General features: G+C 39.1%; 1 protein-coding gene across 2 annotated transcripts in view; it reads left to right on the top strand.

The window, feature by feature from the left end:
- The first annotated feature begins 1600 nt into the window (after nt 1–1600).
- Nucleotides 1601–17954, top strand: part of FBXO47 (F-box protein 47) — a 43640-nt gene continuing 27286 nt past the window's right edge. For both annotated transcript variants that reach the window (XM_042915633.1, XM_042915630.1), the window contains exon 1: nt 1601–1649. In XM_042915633.1, coding sequence (XP_042771567.1) covers nt 1634–1649 — 16 coding nt within the window. In that variant the 5' untranslated portion in view covers nt 1601–1633. The remainder of the gene's footprint in view (nt 1650–17954) is intronic.

Genomic DNA, 17954 nt, shown 5'->3' with positions numbered 1-17954 from the left:
TTGGCTGGGGAAGAGAAAACAGTCTCTCGCACAGCCTTACGGAGCACTGGCATTTAAGGAGTAGGTGGATGAGAAGGGGCTCTTGAGAAGGCGGTCAGGAGGAGAGGCCAGAGAGGTAAGAGAGGAAAAAAAAGGAGAAAAGGATGTTCCAGAAGACACTGAGATGTAGTGGGTCACTTGGGGAGACGCTACTGAGAACAAGAGTACCTTCCTCATTCCCTTTCAGGAGGAGAGGACTTCCCCCAGGCTGGTCAGAGAAGGTTTTAGAAAATAGAAGGAAAGTGAGAAAAAGAAAAGAGCTTCCCAGCTGAGAACAGGAAGGAGAGAGGGTTAAGTGCATCTCGTCTCGTCTTTGCCGTGTTTTCTTGACTCTGGCTGCAATAATCAGTGCATTCATAGAAAATAACGCATGTTATTTAATGAAATGAGGAGAATCAGATGTTCAAAATGTTTCAATGACGTGCTTCAAAACCAGACACGCTAAAAATGGAGACCATCCAATGTGATCATGCTGTCCTTAAAAATATTCCTTTGATAAACATCAAACTGTTCTGTTTACCAGAAATGTTAACAAGGAAAATAAACAATAGGGCTATTTAGGAGTATTTCAAAATTGAAGTTTAAACCATAAAAGAAAACAAGAGGCAAACAAAAAAAAAAAAATCCAAAACTGCATGAACATTGCAGACTTCAGCTGCCCTTGAAATCTTTTTCTCTGCCTAACATTACATAATTCTTCATTGGCCCAAGCTATCAGGTTCACATGATAAAAATTTGGTCAGTATGTGTCATACTTAAAAGACAAGGTACTGAGAGAGAAGAATGGGATAAAGAGAAGGGAAAAGGCTTGACACATAAAAGCCTAAGGATTTTCTAGAGGAACTTTAAGAATATTAATGAGGGGCGCCTGGGTAGCTCAGTTGGTTAAGTGGCCGACTTCGGCTCAGGTCATGATCTCTCGGTCCGTGAGTTTGAGCCCCGCGTCGGGCTCTGTGCTGACAGCTCAGAGCCTGGAGCCTGTTTCATATTCTGTGTCTCCCTCTCTCTGACCCTCCCCCGTTCATGCTCTGTCTCTCCCTGTCTCAAAAAGAAATAAAACGTTAAAAAAAATTCTAAAAAAAAAGAATATTAATGAAAAGTGATGCAGTCTTCAATTTCACATGACATAATGAACCCAGGCACCCTGACTGTCCTGCTGTAAATAATTTAAAGTTCTAGGGGTGCCTGGGTGGCTTAGTCGGTTAAGCGGCCGACTTACGCTCAAGTCATGATCTCCTGGTCCCTGAGTTCGAGCCTCGATCAGACTCTGTGCTGACAGCTCGGAGCCTGGAGCCTGCTTCCGATTCTGTGTCTCTGTCTCTCTCTGCCCCTCCCCCACTTGCACACTCTCTCTCAAAAATAAATAAACACTAAAAAAAATTCTTTTAAGTTCTAGATAAAATACTAAAAGTATCTTCTTCTAATACATGAATAAAAGTAAGACATATTCAGCCCAAACCACGGGATGATAGGAGCCCAGAGGGATCACGGGAGCAATTGCCAAACCAGTTAACTCTCAGTCTTCAACACCTTAAGGAGCTCCAGGGTCAGAAGACAGAGCCTCAGGTCTGCCTGAAGTGGAGATTCAGATTGGATGCCCTCTCCTACAGGTGAGGCCTTACAGACTATATCTTCACTGTTAGACTAAGCTAGATAAACAGATGGTCCCCAACTTGCTATGGTTTGACTTACAATTTTTCGACTTTATGATGGTGCAAAAGTGATACATGTACAATAAAAACCATACTTCGAATTTTGAATTTTGGTCTTTTCTCCGGCCAGCAATATGCTGTCAGATACTTTCCCATGATGCTGGACAGGGCAATCATGCAGGTAAACAATCGATACACTTACAAGCACTTTGCACCCAGAAAACCATTCTGTTTCACACTTTCAGTACAGTTTTCAGTAAATTACATGAGCTATTCAACACTTTATTATAAAACATAGGCCTTGTGTTTTGCCCAATTGCAGGCTCATGTAAGTGTTCCGAGTACATTTAAGGTAGGCTAGGCTAAGCTATGATGTTCCATAGGTTAGATGTATTAAATGCATTTTTGCCTTAAGATATTTCCAATTTACCATGGCTTTATCGAAGGTAACCCCACTGTAAATCAAGGAAGATCTGTAAATCTCATCTTTCCACCTGGAGGGTCTGCAACCAAAATGGGCTATCTCAGTTCTTGGTACCGCATGAAAGTGAAACGAATTCCCACGAATGTATACCCAGAGCTAGCTTGCACACATCCACGTTAGTGGTTTGGTCTGAAAAGCCTTCACCAGAGAATTCAATGCAAAGTGGTCCTAAGTGCCTGTAGTGCTAGAAGAAACAAGTGCAAATCGTCTCTAGATGAACCCACCTTTATCTCAGGGTCCCCCCAAATTCCCACAAAGTTTAAAAAAAATTTTTTAACATGTATTCATTTTTGAGAGAGACAGAGACAGAGCATGAGTGGGGGAGGGGCAGAGAGAGAGGGAGACACAGAATCCGAAGCAGGCTCCAGGCTCTGAGATGTCAGCACACAGCCCGACGCGGGGTTCGAACCAGTGAGATCATGACCTGAGCTGAAGTCGGACACTTAACCAACTGAACCACCCAGGCGCCCCTCCCACAGATAAAGTTTTAAGAAATGTAAGGCCATAGTCAAAAATCATAAAACCCAAGGAAACTAGGTACCATGAACAAGAGAAGCTGAAACACAGACAGCAGAACCAGATTTACAGACTTTAGATAAAGGAATTATCAGAGACATGGCATAAAATAACTATTTTAGAGCTTTTAAGAAATAAAAAAGGCATTAATATGCTTTTTGTGTATTACTAATATAATATGAGTAAATAATAAGACTACAAAAATGATCAAGCAGTTTGTAAAAAGTAAATAAGATACTGGAAATGAAAAGTGTAATAAATAAAATGTAAAACTCAGTGGACAGATTTAATAGCAGACAGACACAGTGAAGAAAGAATTCATGAGCTAGAAGACATCTAAGGAAATGATTCATCTGAGCACAGCGGGACAAAAAATGGGAAACAAAAGCATACTCAGATTCAAGAATCCCAATGAATTCCTACTAGAGATAAAAGGAAATTTGCATTCCAACATATCATAATAAAATTGCAGAACACCAAAGACAGAATCTAGATCATAAAAGCAGAAAGAAAGGTCAGATAACATCAAAGCTGCAGCAATTAGACTGGTAGCTGATTTCTCAAGAACAACAGCAAAAGTAAAAAGATAATGGAATTCCCTGTGCTAAGAAGAAATTACAATCAACCTAGAATTCAATACCTACTGATATTTATGAAAAGCAAAGGTCAAGGGCACCTGGCTGGCTCACTAAGTAGAGTGTGGTACTTTTGATTTCAGAGTCATGAGTTCAAGCTCCACGTTGGGTATAGAGCCTACTTTATTTTTTTTGCAAGTTTTTATTTAAATTCCAGTTATCCAAATACAACATAATATTAGTTTCAGGTGTAGAACTTAGTGATTCGAACCTACTTTAAAAAAAGAAGAAGTACGGGGCACCTAGGTGGCTCAGTTGGTTAAGCATCCGACTTCGGCTCAGGTCATGATCTTGCAATTCGTGAGTTCAAGCCCCGCATCGGGCTCCGTGCTGATGGCTCAGGGCCTGGAACCTGCTTCAGATTCTGTGTCTCTCTCTGCCCCTCCCCGCTCATTCTCTTTCTCTCTCTCGAAAATGGAGAAACATTAAAAAACTAAAAAAATATATTAAAAAAAAGAACAAAGGTGAAAAGAAGGAATGGCACACAAATAAACACTAAATGCATTTGCTACCAAAGATCAACACCTAAGCAAATTTCAAAGTATATATTTCAAGCAGAAGAAATCTCAGATGGAAGGAATGAAATGGAGGAGTGAAGAGAGATAAAAGTGGTAAAATAATGAATCAAACATAAACAACCTATTTTACTGGCCTACTACTGACTATATAAAACTATGATAATGTCCTATAGCATTGAAAAACTAACAAGAGGCTATCTGCTGTCACCTAGCCCCCAGGGATGCAGTATAGGTCCAGACATGGTTCTGTACTGTCTCACAGCCATGGATCTCAACAAGGGGCCAAGGTAACCAAGAACATGAGCAGGCCAAGACATAGCTGTAGCCTTAGGTTCCTCATCAAGCACACCACGTTTCTGTGGAACATAATCCAAGAGGTATGCAATTGTGCTCTAAATGGTACATGAACTGCACCCCATGGAACTGCTCAAGGTCTCCAAGGGCAAGTAGGCCCTCAAGTTCATCAAGAAAACAGTTGAGACAGGGCACCTGGATGGGTCAGGTGGTTACATGTCTGACTTCGGTTCAGGTCATGATCTCACAGTTCGTGGGTTCGAGCCCCACTTTGGGCTCTGTGCTGACAGCTTAGAGCCTGGAGCCTGCTTTGGATTCTGTGTCTCCCTCTCTCTCTGCCCCTCTCCGGCTTGCACTCTGTCTCTGTCTGTCTGTCTGTCTGTCTCTCTCTCAAAAATAAATAAACATTTTAAAAATTAAAAGAAAAGAAAAGAAAACATTGGAGACACATATCTGCACCAAGAAGAAATAAGAGAACTGAGCGGCATCCTGGCCACCATGAGGAAAGCAGCTGCCAAGTGGCCCGAGCCCCCTCCCCCTTCTGTGCATAAGAAAAGCTTTACAGAAAAAAAAAAAAATAAACTGGCAAGAAAAAACTAAATACACACAACCCAGGGGCACTTGGGTGGCTCAGTTGGTTAAGCGTCAGACTTTGGCTCATGATCTCGAGGTTTGTGGGTTTGACCCCTGTATCAGGCTCTGTGCTGACAGTTTAGAGCCTGGAGCCTGCTTCAGATTCTGTGTCTCCCTCTCTCTCTGCGCCTCCCCTGCTTACACTTGGTCTCTTTCTCAAAATTAAATAAAAACATTAAATAAATAAATAACATAACATAACATAACATAACATAACATAACATAACATAACATAACACACAACCCAGTAATACATAAGTCAGAAGATGGGTGATTGGAATTGTAGTGTTTTAAGGTCCTTACAGTGTTTGGAAAAAGGCAAAAGAATAACGGTTTACTTTAGACTTTAATGAGTTAAATCTACAAAATAAATTTTTAGATCAACTACTGGAAGTCTAAGAATAGAATATTTAGCTTCCACAGTAATAGAGGAGGAAAATTGAAGTGATAAAAAGTTAGAAAAGAAAAAATAAGCATAAAAAGGGAGAACCGGGGGCGACTGGGTGGCTCAGTTGGTTGAGCTGATTTCAACTCAGGTCATGATCCCAGGGTCGTGAAATCATCCCTTGCACTGGGCTCCATGCTGAATATGGAGCCTGCTTAAGATTCTCCCTCTCTCTCTCTCTCTCTCTCTCTCTCTCTTTACCCCTCTCTCTCACTCACTCACTCTCTCTCTCTCTCTCTCTCAAAAAAAAAAAAGGGGGGGGTGGGGGAGACCCAATACAGTTCACTCTTGAACAAAACGAAGCTTAAGGGCACTGACACCCACATAATAAAAAATCTACATATAATGTTGGATTCCCCCCAAAACTCAACTACTATTAGCCTACTGTTGACGGAAAGCCTTACCAATGATATAAACAGTCAATTAACACATATTTTGTATATTACATGTATTATATACTGTATTCTTATAATAAAGTAAACTAGAGAAAACAAAGGATTATCAAGAAAATAATAAGCAAGAGAAAATACATTTATAGGACTCTACTGTAAAAAAAAAATGCCTACAAGTAGAATCACACAGTTCAAATCCATGTTCTTCAACGGTTAACCAAAGACAACAACAGTTTAAAAAAGAAAAATAAGGGCATGTGGCTGGCTCAGTCAGAAGAGCATGCAAGCCTTGTTGTTGGGGTTGTGAGTTCGAGCCCCACGTCGGGTGTAGAGATTAAATAAATAAATAAATAAATAAATAAATAAACTTTTCAAAATGATAAAATAAGAAAAAATAAAAATAATACATCAGCAATTGCAATGTGTAATGCAATAAATGCTGTAGTTAAGAGATTGTCAGAGTAGAGGAAAAACCCAGCTCTATACAGTTTATTAAAAAACCCACCTAGAACATAAAGATACAGAAAGATTGAAATCAAAAGAATGTAAAAGACACACTAGGCAAATGTTAAGTAAAAGAAAGCTGATATAACTCTGAAAGTATCAGACCAAATGTACTTGAAAGCAAAAAGATATATATTATTTGATAAGAGATCACTATATGTATAATGATAAAAAAATTGCAAAAACTGACAGACTCAAAGTGGAGACTGAAAATCTATCATGATAATGGGAGACACTAATACCACCCTCCAGTGATCAATAAACTAAACAGGCAAAAAAAATCAGTAAGGATTTATGAAATTTGAATAGCATAATTACCTAGATTAATTTAATGGACACACATAGAACAAAGCCAAAGTAACATTCTAAGTAACATCATACAAGGACAATATAGGGAAAGAATACTGTTTACCAAGTTCACTCATGAATATAGATGCAAATATCATGAGTAAACTATTGACAAACTGAATTCAGCAATGTTTAAAAAGATAATAGATTATTACCAAGTTGGATTTTCCCCAAGAATGCCTAATAGATTTATTATTAATAAATCAATTAACTATTCTTTTTTTTAGGTGTGATGATATATTGTGTTTTGGGAGGAAAAATGTCCTTATACTTAGGATCTGCATGCTGAAGTATTTTATGGGTGCTGTGTAATGATATCTGCAGGTTAACTTCAAATGGTTAAGAAAAAATATATATATATATGATGTATACATGTTGTCTATATAGAGAGCTATATAAGCTACATAGATAAAGCAAAAATAATAAAATGTTAACAATGCTTGTACCTAAGCCATAGGTACATGTGTATTCATTGTACTGTTCTTTCAACTTTTACGTACACTGGAAATTTTTCATAATGAAAAATGATGAAAAAAATAAACCAGGTAATGAAATTTACCACATTAACTGAGTAAGGGAAAAGTCTTTGACAAAATTGAACATCCATTCATGATTTTAAAAGAAGAAAAACTATTAACAAACATAATGGTAGTATGTAAAAATTATTTTCTTAGGACTGAAAACAAGACAAAAGTGACTGATTTTCTATATTGTACCAGAGACCACACAGAGCAAGTATAAAAATCGGAATGAAAGAAACAAAATTGTTCTAGGTAATAGGGTTACTTACTTGAAAATCTCAAAGAATCTACAGACATATTACAAGAATTAATAAGAAAATTTAGCAAGCGTGTTAGATACATTTAGCAAGCAAGTATTAGATAAATGAAAATCAAGTGCATTTCTATAACCATCTAATAGAAATTGTACTTTTAGAAGAGATATTATTTATAATAAAATAAATAATATGAAATTCCTAGGAATAAATCTAACAAAAGATGGGCCACACCTCTATGGAGGAATATTATAAAACTTTATTAAGAGATATTAAAGAATACTAAAATAAATACAGGGCTATACTATGTTCAGAGAATGCAAGACTCTCATGAATAAAAATATCACCTCCTCAAATTGATCTATAAATCCAATGCAATCCCACTCAACAGATTAATTATTAAGTCTTTAAATTTTTTTTTTCAACGTTTTTTATTTTATTTTTGGGACAGAGAGAGACAGAGCTCGAACGGGGGAGGGGCAGAGAGAGAGGGAGACACAGAATCGGAAACAGGCTCCAGGCTCCCAGCCATCAGCCCAGAGCCTGACGCGGGGCTCGAACTCACGGACCGCGAGATCGTGACCTGGCTGAAGTCGGACGCTTAACCGACTGCGCCACCCAGGCGCCCCAATTATTAAGTCTTTAAAAGGAGGGGTGCCTAGGTGGCTCAGTCGGTTAAGCATCCCACTCTTGATTTCGGCTTAGGTCATGATCTCATGGTTGTGAGATGGAGCCCCGCTTGAGTTCTGCGCTGAGTGTGGAGCCTGTTTAAGATTCCCTCTCTCTCTCTCACTCTCTCTCTGCCCTCCCTCGCTCACACGCACTCTCTATCTCTCTCATACATACGTACATACATAAATGGAAAGAAGTTCTGACACATACATGGATGAACCTTGAAGACTTTCGAGATGAAAATGAAGACGAAACTTGAATGCTAAATTAAGTCAGTCGGTCACAAAAGGACAAATACCGTATGATTCCACTTACATGGGGAACCTACAGTAGTCAGATTCCTAGAGAAAGAATGATGGTTCCCAGGAGCTGAGGGGAGAGGGGACTGGGGAATGGATTTGTGTTTAATGGGTACAGAGTTTCACCGGGAAGATGGAAAGTTCCGCAGATGGATGATGGTCAGTGATGGCTGCACAACAGTGTGAATGTACCTAATGCAACTGAAGTGTACACTTACAAATGGCCAAAATGGTAAGTGTTCTGTAGATTTTACCCCAATAAAACATGGTTAACACAAAATTCCAGAGAATACTCATCTCTGGGATGAAAATAGGAGATGCAATTGGAGAGGTACACACATGAGTCTTCTGGGACGTGATAATGTGCTTCCTCAGCCTGGTAATAGATTCACAAGTGTTGATTTTATTGTTGTTGTTGTTGTCTTTAATTTTTTTTAATGTTTATTTCTGAGAGAGAGAGAGAGGGAGTGCAAGTGGGGGCGGGAACAGAAGAGAGGGAGACACAGAATCCGAAGCAGGCTCCGGGCTCCAAGCTGTCAGCACAGAGCCCAACATGGGACTCAAACTCACGAACAGCGAGATTATGACCTGAGCCGAAGTTAGACACTCAACCGACTGAACCACCCAGGTGCCCCTTATTTTTGGTTTTTTTAAGTAAACATAGATTTTCATGCATGATTTTGTATGCATGCCATATTTCTCTTAAAATTTTAAACACATATTGGGGCGCCTGAGTGGCTCAGTCGGTTAAGCATCTGACTTCGCCTCAGGTCATGATCTCGTGATTCGTGAGTTCGAGCCCCTTGTCGGGCTCTGGGCTGACAGCTCAGAGCCTGGAGCTGCTTCAGATTCTGTGTCTGCCTCTCTCTGCCCCTCCACTGCTTGCACTCTGTCTCTCGCATTGTCTCAAAAGTAAATAAAATTAAAAAAAAAATTTAAACACCTATAAACACAGGTAGCAAAACAATAATGAAAAGCAAGGGAAGTTATAGACACAAATGCAGGATAATGGTTACTTCTGGGGGGAGAGGGAAGGAAGGCGATCTGGAAGGGGACCCCAGGGAACTTCAGAGGTCATGTTGATTTTTGTTTTCTACAACTGGGTAGTGGGATACACATGGGTGTCCCTCACATCATGATTATTTACTCCTTACATATATTTTGCAAATATTCATTTTTATTTATTCAAATAGTTAATAAGTGTAATTTGTAAAGAAAACCCTAATATATGTGTATATATTTTTTTTAACTTGTGGCTTTATTTGTAAATCTGGCTTGTGTCAAACACTGAGGCCAGCTACTTGATCGAACTACTTGTCCCGGCTTCTTCTTTCCTAATACCTTAGTGGTGCCCCGGGATGACCACAGTGGTCTGAAAAAGTGCTTGTGATGTAATAAACAGACAACCTCAGTACATAATAAACTATCACTCTCCTGTATGCTGGTGGTTAAAAGGAGAGCGTGCCCTCCTTTGGGGCATATTAAAGGCTTACTGAAGATCCTCCAGTCCCTTACAGGGTAGAAATTGGGCCACCATGTCCCTTGGCTGCATTCAGCCCATTAGCTCTCTCTGCCTTTTTCCCCAACATCAACAACAACAAAAAAACAACACATAAAATACAACCACGTAAAAGATCTTGTCACAGTTGACAAAGGAAACAATTTTCTAGGATGAAGTACCAACAATCTCTATTATATCAGAAAGTGAGTAGGGTTGGGGTGCCTGGGTGGCTCAGTCAGTTGGGTGTCCGACTTCGGCTCAGGTCATGATCTCAAGGTTCGTGAGTTCGAGCCCCACGTCTGTGCTGACAGCTCAGAGCCTGGAGCCTGCTTCAGATTCTGTGTCTCCTCTCTCTGCCCCTCCCCTGCTCATGCTCTTTCTCTCTCTCTCTCTCTCTCTCTCTCTCTCTCTCTCTCTCTCTCAAAAATAAATATCAAAAATAAATAAGCATTAAAAAATTAAAAAAAAAAAGTGAGTAGGGCTTATGGTTGGTAGGGTGGGGGGGGGGGGGGCAGAGGGCCATCTTGGGCCCTCACAGTCACAAAAGACCTCAAACTTAGATCTTTGACCTCACCTATAATGAGATTGCAATACAATCACAAAGACACACACACACACAAACTGAGGGTTGATGGAGTAAGGTGGGTGGGAGATGGGTTAGATGGGTGATGGGAATCAAGGAGGGCACTTGTGATGAGCACTGGGTGTTGTATGTAAGCGATGAGCCACTAAATTCTGCTTCTGAAACCAATATTGCTCTGTATGTCAACTAACTAGAATTTAAATTAAAAAATTTTTAAAAGACACACAAAAAAGATGAAAACATTTGTTATGCAGTTTTAAATATATGTCTCAATAGCAGACCACACTTCCCTAAGAGTGAATGGTTGTTGTAAGTCTTATCGTTATCTTGTGGCCAGCAGTTATATTGCACGGGAGTTTGGGTGGTTTTTTTTTTTTTATTTTTTTTAACATTTATTCCTTTTTTGAGACACAGAGAGAGACAGTGTGAGCGGGGGAAAGACAGAGACAGAGGGAGACACAGAATCCAAAGCAGGCTCCAGGTTCTGAGCTGTCAGCACAGAGCACAACACGGGGCTTGAACTCACGAACTGTGAGATCATGACCTGAACCAAAGTCGGACGCTTAACCGACTGAGCCACCCAGGCGTCCCCTGCACTGTAGTTTTTGTTTGGAATTCTAATTTATTAAATGTAAATATTTAAAAATTTTAGCATAAATTTTATAACACTGCTTAGGCATTTCTTCATTTTGTAATAAACTAGCAGCCTTTAAAACTTAGGGTCGCCAAACTAAAAGGCAATCAACGGAACGGGAGAAGATATTTGCAAACGACATATCAGATAAAGGGTTAGTATCCAACATCTATAAAGAACTTATCAAACTCAACACCCAAAAAACAATCCAGTGAAGAAATGGGCAAAATACATAAATAGACATTTCTCTAAAGAAGACATCCAGATGTCCAACCAATACATGAAAAAATGCTCAACACCACTCATCATCAGGGAAATACAAATCAAAATCACAATGAGATATCACCTCACACCTGTCAAAATGGCTAACATTAACAACTCAGGCAACAACAGATGTTGGCAAGGATGTGGAGAAAGAGGATCTCTTTTGCACTGCTGGTGGGAATGCAAACTGGTGCAACCACTCTGAAAAACAGTATGGAGGTTCCTCAAAAAATTAAAAACAGAACTAGCCTACGACCCAGCAATTCCACTACTAGGTATTTATCCAAGGGTTACAGGTATGATGTTTTGAAGGGGCACGTGCACCCCAATGTTTATAGCAGCACTATTAACAATAGCCAGGGGCGCCTGGGTGGCTCAGTCGGTTAAGCGTCTGACTTCGGCTCAGGTCATGATCTCACAGTCCGTGGGTTCGAGCCCCGCGTCAGGCTCTGTGCTGACAGCTCAGAGCCTGGAGCATATTTCAGATTCTGTGTCTCCCTCATTCTTTGACCCTCCCCTGTTCATGTTCTCTCTCTCTCTGTCTCAAAAATAAATAAATGTTAAAAAATTAAAAAAAAAAAAACAAACAATAGCCAAAGTATGGAAAGAGCCCAAATGTCCATCGATGGATGAATGGATAAAGAAGATGTGGTGTATATATACAATGGAGTATTACTCGGCAATCAAAAAAAATGAAATCTTGCCATTTGCAACTATGTGGATGGAGCTGGAGGGTATAGTGCTAAGTGAAATTAGTCAGAGAAAGGCAAAAATCATATGCCTTCACTCATATGAGGACTTTAAGAGACAAAACAGATGAACATAAGGGAAGGGAAACAAAAATAATATAAAAACAGGGAGGGGGACAAAACAGAAGAGACTCATAAATATGGAAAACAAACTGAAGGTTACTGGAGGGGTTGTGGGAGGGGGCATGGGCTAAATGGGTAAGGGGCACTAAGGAATCTACTCCTGAAATCATCGTCGCACTATATGCTAACTAACTTGGATGTAAATTTAAAAATAAATACATTATTAAAACAAATAAACAAAAGCCACCTTAGGGTTGCCAGATTTAGCAAGGAAAAATACAGAACACCCAGCTAAATTTTAACTTCAGATAAATAACAAGTAATTTTTTAGTATGTAGCATGCAAAATCAGGGACATATTTACACTAAAAGAGTGTTTATTATTTATCTGAAATTGAAATGTTACTGGGCGCCCTGTATTTTATCTGGCAGCTCTGGGAATGAAGCGCCCAGGCTTTCCATCTCTGTGTACCCTGGAGTGGATGGGAAAAGGAAGTAACATTCATTCATTGAGTGTCAGCTATGTATAAGCCAAGTGCATTATAAGTGTGATCTCATTTAAACCTTGCCACAGTCTATGGGGGTACATTTTACTCCATTTTACAAGTAAACACAGAGCTTGAGTAATTTTTTCCAGGTGAGACAGCAGACATGAGATGGGTGAAGAATGAAATTCAGGTTTGCTTCTCCAGTCTGTACCTTTTCCCTCTCGGTGCACTTTCTACCAGAAAGCTTTTAGCTGTCTTGCTGGCTCTGTCGGTTAAGCGTCCGACTCTTGATTTCCACTCAGATCATGATCTCACAGTTGGTGAATTTCAGCCCCACATCAGGCTCTGTACTGACAGTGTGGAACCTGCTTGGGATTCTCTCTCTCTCTCTCTCTCTCTCTCTCTCTCTCTCTCTCTCTCTCTCTGTCTCAAAAATAAATAAATAAACTTAAAAAAAGAGAGAGAGTTCTCTGGCCATTTGTAATGATACGGATGGAGCTAGACAGTATAAGGCTAAATAAAGTAAGTCAGACAGAGAAAGACAAATACCATATGCTTTCACTCATATGTGGAATTTAAGAAACAAAACAAACAAGCAAAGGAATGAAATGAGAGAGTCAAAGCAAGAAACAGACTTTTAATTATAGAGAACAATCTAATGGTTACCAGAGGAGAAGTGGGTGATGGAAATTAAGCAGTGCACTTGTGATGAGCACAGGTTGATGTATGGAACTGTTGAATTACTATATTATACACCCAAAACTAAAATAACACTGTAGGTTAGCTGACTGCGATTAAAATAAAAACTAAAGTAAAAACTAAAACACACACACACGAAAGAGAGAGAGAGAGAGAGTTCTGGAAATACCCCCAAAGCTTTTTAAATTATAACTTAAATTTCATGTGAAATATAATATTTTGCCATATCTAATTAAATTTGTTTGCATGGGCTGGAGTATAATTATAAATGAAATCTGCACAGCCTGACATGTTTCAAGGAAGTATAATGCAGAGTTTTGCCTTCAGAAGGTCAGATAATCTCTCTGGAGCTCAGTTTCCTCGTCTGTGAGAAGAAGGTGTTTTGTGACTAAAGTGTTTTCCAGTCCTCTACCTTTGGGATTTCCAGGCCTCATTCCAGAAAACGTATTAAAATCTTGTACGGCTCTCTGCTGCCACCTGCCGGAAAAATTACAGCATCCATTTCGGCTTGAAATGAACTCTGTCTAGCATCCAGCCAGTACCCTTGATACTGGGGCTTGTTTACTTAGTAATTTCAGTCAATTAATGAGAATTATGGTTTTCTGAGTTTTCCCGGTTTCAGTGTTTTTAATTTGTAAAACATTCCAAATGAGTCAAGCCTGAACTTTGACCATCTGGAAATTAATTTTTTAGCAGGTTTTCCCACAGGAACGTTTTTTTTTTTTTTTTTTTATAGTTGTCCAGTGTTTTGCAATGACTGCCCTGCCAAATCTACTCATGGAATTTTTTTCTAATAATTGCTGTTAGTTACAAAAAAAAATAGTGCCATTAGTCTTGCACTCATGAGGTCTGATAACAAGTATTTAATAGAACAGAAAAACTATTTTTCTTAAAATATCTTTTAATGATTTTTGAAAGATTTAAGAAGACAAAGATACAGTGTTCATCTACTTTCCCATAAGCACACACAGCCTGGAATACTGTACATATTTTTAAAAATCTGACTGCTTAACATCTATAGTCTAGTTTTTCTTTTAAATTTTTTTAATGGTTATTTATTTTTGAGAGAGAGAGAAAGAGAGACAGCACAAGTGGGGAAGGGGCAAAGAGAATCTGAAGCAGGCTCCAGGCTCCGAGCTGTCAGCACAGAGCCCGACATGGGGCTTGAACCCATGAACCATGAGATCATGACCTGAGCCGAAGTCAGATGTTTAACTGGCTGAGCCACCCAGGCGCCCCATATAGTCTAGTTTTTTTAACTAGAAAAAATTTTTCTAAATTAAAGGCTAAGTTGTATGTTAACTATCCTGGAATTAAAATTTAAAAACTTTAAAAAAAAATAAAGGTTCAGTGCCATCCTTAAAATCTTTTTACATATAGACGTGATTTTTTTAGAGCAGTTTAGGGTTCCCAGCAAAACTGAGAGAAGTTACAGAAGTTTTCCATATGGCCGTGCACACCCCCGACAACACATACAGCCTCCCCCCACATCAACATCCTGTACCAGAGTGGTACATTTGTTAAAACTGATGAAGCTGTATAGATATATCATTGTCACCCAAAGTCCACAGTTTACCTGAGGGTTTACTCTTGTTGTACATTCCATAGGTTTTAACAAATGCATAATGATATGTATCTACCATTATGGTATCATACGTACAAAATATTTTCAGTACCCTAAAAATCCTCCACATTATGGCTATTCAGTCCTCCCTCCTCTCCAGCCCCTGGCAATCCCTGGTCTTTTTACTGACTCCATAGTTTTGCCTTTTCCACATGTCATGTATTTGGAATCATACGCTATGCTGCTTTTCCAGACCAGCTTCTTTTATTTAGTAATATGCATTTAAGGTTCCTCCGTGTCTTTTCGTGGTTTGATAGCTCATTTCTTTTTAGCACTGAATAATATTCCATTGACTGGAGGTACCACAGTTTGTTTTTCTGCTCACCTACTAAAAGACATCTGGATTGCTTGCAAGTTTTGGCAGCTATGAACAAAGCTGCTATAAACGTCCGTGTGCAGGTTTTTGTGTGACATAAGCTTTCAACTCCTTTGGGTAAATACCAAGGAGCATGATTCCTGGATCATATGGTAAGAATATGTTCAGTTTTGTAAGAAATCACCAAACTGCTTTCCAAAGTGGCTATACCATTTTGCATTCCCACCAGCAATAAATCACAGGTCCCGTGGCTCCACGTACTCACCAGAGTTGGTGAGAATCTTGGTGTTGTCAGAATTTTGGATTTTGGCCATTCTAATAGGTGTGGACTGGGATTGTTGTTTAAATTTGCAATTCCTTGATGACAATATGATGATGGCGAGCTTCTTTTCATATGCTTATTTGTGACTTGTCTATCTTCTTTGGTGAGATATCTGTTCGGGTCTTTTGCCCATTGTTTAATTGGGTTGCTAATTTTCTTTTTTTTTTTTTTTAATGTTTATTTATTTTTGAGACAGAGAGAGACAGAGCATGAACGGGGGAGGGGCAGAGACACAGACACAGAATCTGAAACAGGCTCCAGGCTCCAGGCTCAGCTCACAGCCCGACGTGGGGCTCGAACTCACGGACCACGAGATCATGACCGACTGAGCCACCCAGGCGCCCCGGGTTGCTAATTTTCTTACAATTGAGTTTTAAGACTTCTTTGTATATTTTGGATGATGGCCCTTTATAAGCTATGTCTTTCACGCCCAGTCTGTGGCTCATCGGGCTTCATTTTTAAGACAGTTAAAATCACTTTCCAGAGTTCCCATCATAACGCTACAAGTGCAATCCAAATAATTCAATCATAAAATATAAAATATAGGACTAAATTTATTGCCAGATGGGGTTGAGTCAGCTTCAGAGGGTGGGAGCCAACATCCAGTCCCTTCATATCTGAATCCACATTATCACAGGATTTTGTTGTATAGCTGCCAGGAGCTTGATGTAATCTGAAGGGCAATAAAATCAGAGTCCCACTCCTTTCTAAAAACTAACCTTGGGGTAGGGCGTCTTTTGAAAGGAGAACAGGAAGAGATTTTGGGAAAAAGAGGTAATGCCCACTCACTTCTGCTTCCTGACAGAACTATCGACAGGCCTAGATATTTGAATACATTTATTTATCACCCATCTTTCACCTTGTGATGATACTCATTAAAACACATCCAAAATTACTTTCCAACCCACCTCCACCTCTTTTCATTTATGATACAGTAATATACAACAGTGTATCCTATTACTATTTTTTCTAATAATACAAATAATACAGGCTCGATACAGAAAGCTTGGAAAACCCAGAAATGCACAAAAGAAACAGAAGTTACTTAAATCTTCCTTAATATTGCCACGCAAACATAACTACTGCCAACATGTTAATGGTGCCATTCCTTCCAATATTTTATATACGTATATATATATATATTTCCCTTCAAAACTACTATAACACTGTGTGTATTACTTCATAGTTGATTTGGTAACATACACTTTTCCAGGCAAAATGTGACATGGCCCAAATGTGATTACTCAAACTGGGTTCATGCCAGGATGCTGGAGTTGAAAACCTTGGGAAAGACACTTACTTCCTTGGACCTTGGAGTCCTTGTCTGAAAAGTGAAGAATTTCTTGCCATTCGCCTGCCAAAGCCTATTTGGGGATGAAATTTTATCACTGTGCTACATCCTGAGGACTCTATGTAACAGCCCCTACTTCCACAAACCCTTAGTTTATACAGAGTTTTATTTTTTGTTAGTATATATTTTTAACTGCCTTATGCAAATCGTTTGAATCTGTCTTATTATTTCTGCTGGCAATTTTTGTGAGCCGGCTGACTAGTCTTTAAAGATAAAGAGTAAAAATAAAGTACCCATCTTTTTAATAAAAAAAGGAGAACAAAAGAGAAGCTAAAAAAAAATCCATCATTGGGCTTTACTCTTAGTATGTAAAGAAATAAATGCACAAAAGTACAGGATGAACATCACTATATTTCAATTCGATGCAATTCAGACAATTATGACTTAGTAAGAAAAAAAAGTAAGAAACTTAGGAACCAAAATAAAGGAACATCAGTAGAATGCAACAACTATCTCAGAAGGATGGAATAGGGTTTTGGAAACTCTAAGGAAATCCAACTAGAAAGGAAATTACTTTGTCTAAAGAAGGGAAGTTAGAGGTGGCTTTAATTACATTCAATTTCATAAAAGACATAAGCCAATTGTGTGTCTTCTTTATCAAGAACCAACAGGAAATTGGTTTAAGCTGTTGGTAGATTAATTAACACATTAAAAACTGTCGATAAAGGGCTGGAAAAGACGGTAAAATGTACCAAAAATGGAAAACGTGCTAACCTTTTGTACAGAGACTGCTGTTTACAACCTGATATCTATCCTTCCCTTCTTATATATTTTATTTTTCAGTGGGGCACAAGGCCCTATGAAATATTTTCTAGTTAAGAGTGACCATGTTACTAACTTCTGGTCAAATCCATGTCAAGGAAAGTGTCTTTAAAGGGCCAGAGAGAAGTCTCTTCTTCCTCCTCCTTTCTCCCTGCAGGCTGAAATGTGAATATGATGCTTTGAGTTCAAGCCACTATCTTGGGCCATGAGATGGAATCCACAGGGTGAGCATGTAAAGCAAGAAGATAGAAGGAGCCTGGATTCCAGATGATGGTGAAGCTGCCACATCAGCCCTGATTGCTTATCTCTAGACTTTATTTATGTGAGAAAAACAAATTCCTATCTTGTTTAAGCTGCAATGGTTGAGAGTTCTCTATCAGTTGCAGCCTCTCC

Source organism: Panthera leo, chromosome E1 (assembly GCF_018350215.1).
Source record: "Panthera leo isolate Ple1 chromosome E1, P.leo_Ple1_pat1.1, whole genome shotgun sequence".
Taxonomy (NCBI): domain Eukaryota; kingdom Metazoa; phylum Chordata; class Mammalia; order Carnivora; family Felidae; genus Panthera; species Panthera leo.
Note: the sequence above shows the minus strand (reverse complement) of the source record. Positions and strands in the feature narration are given on the sequence as shown.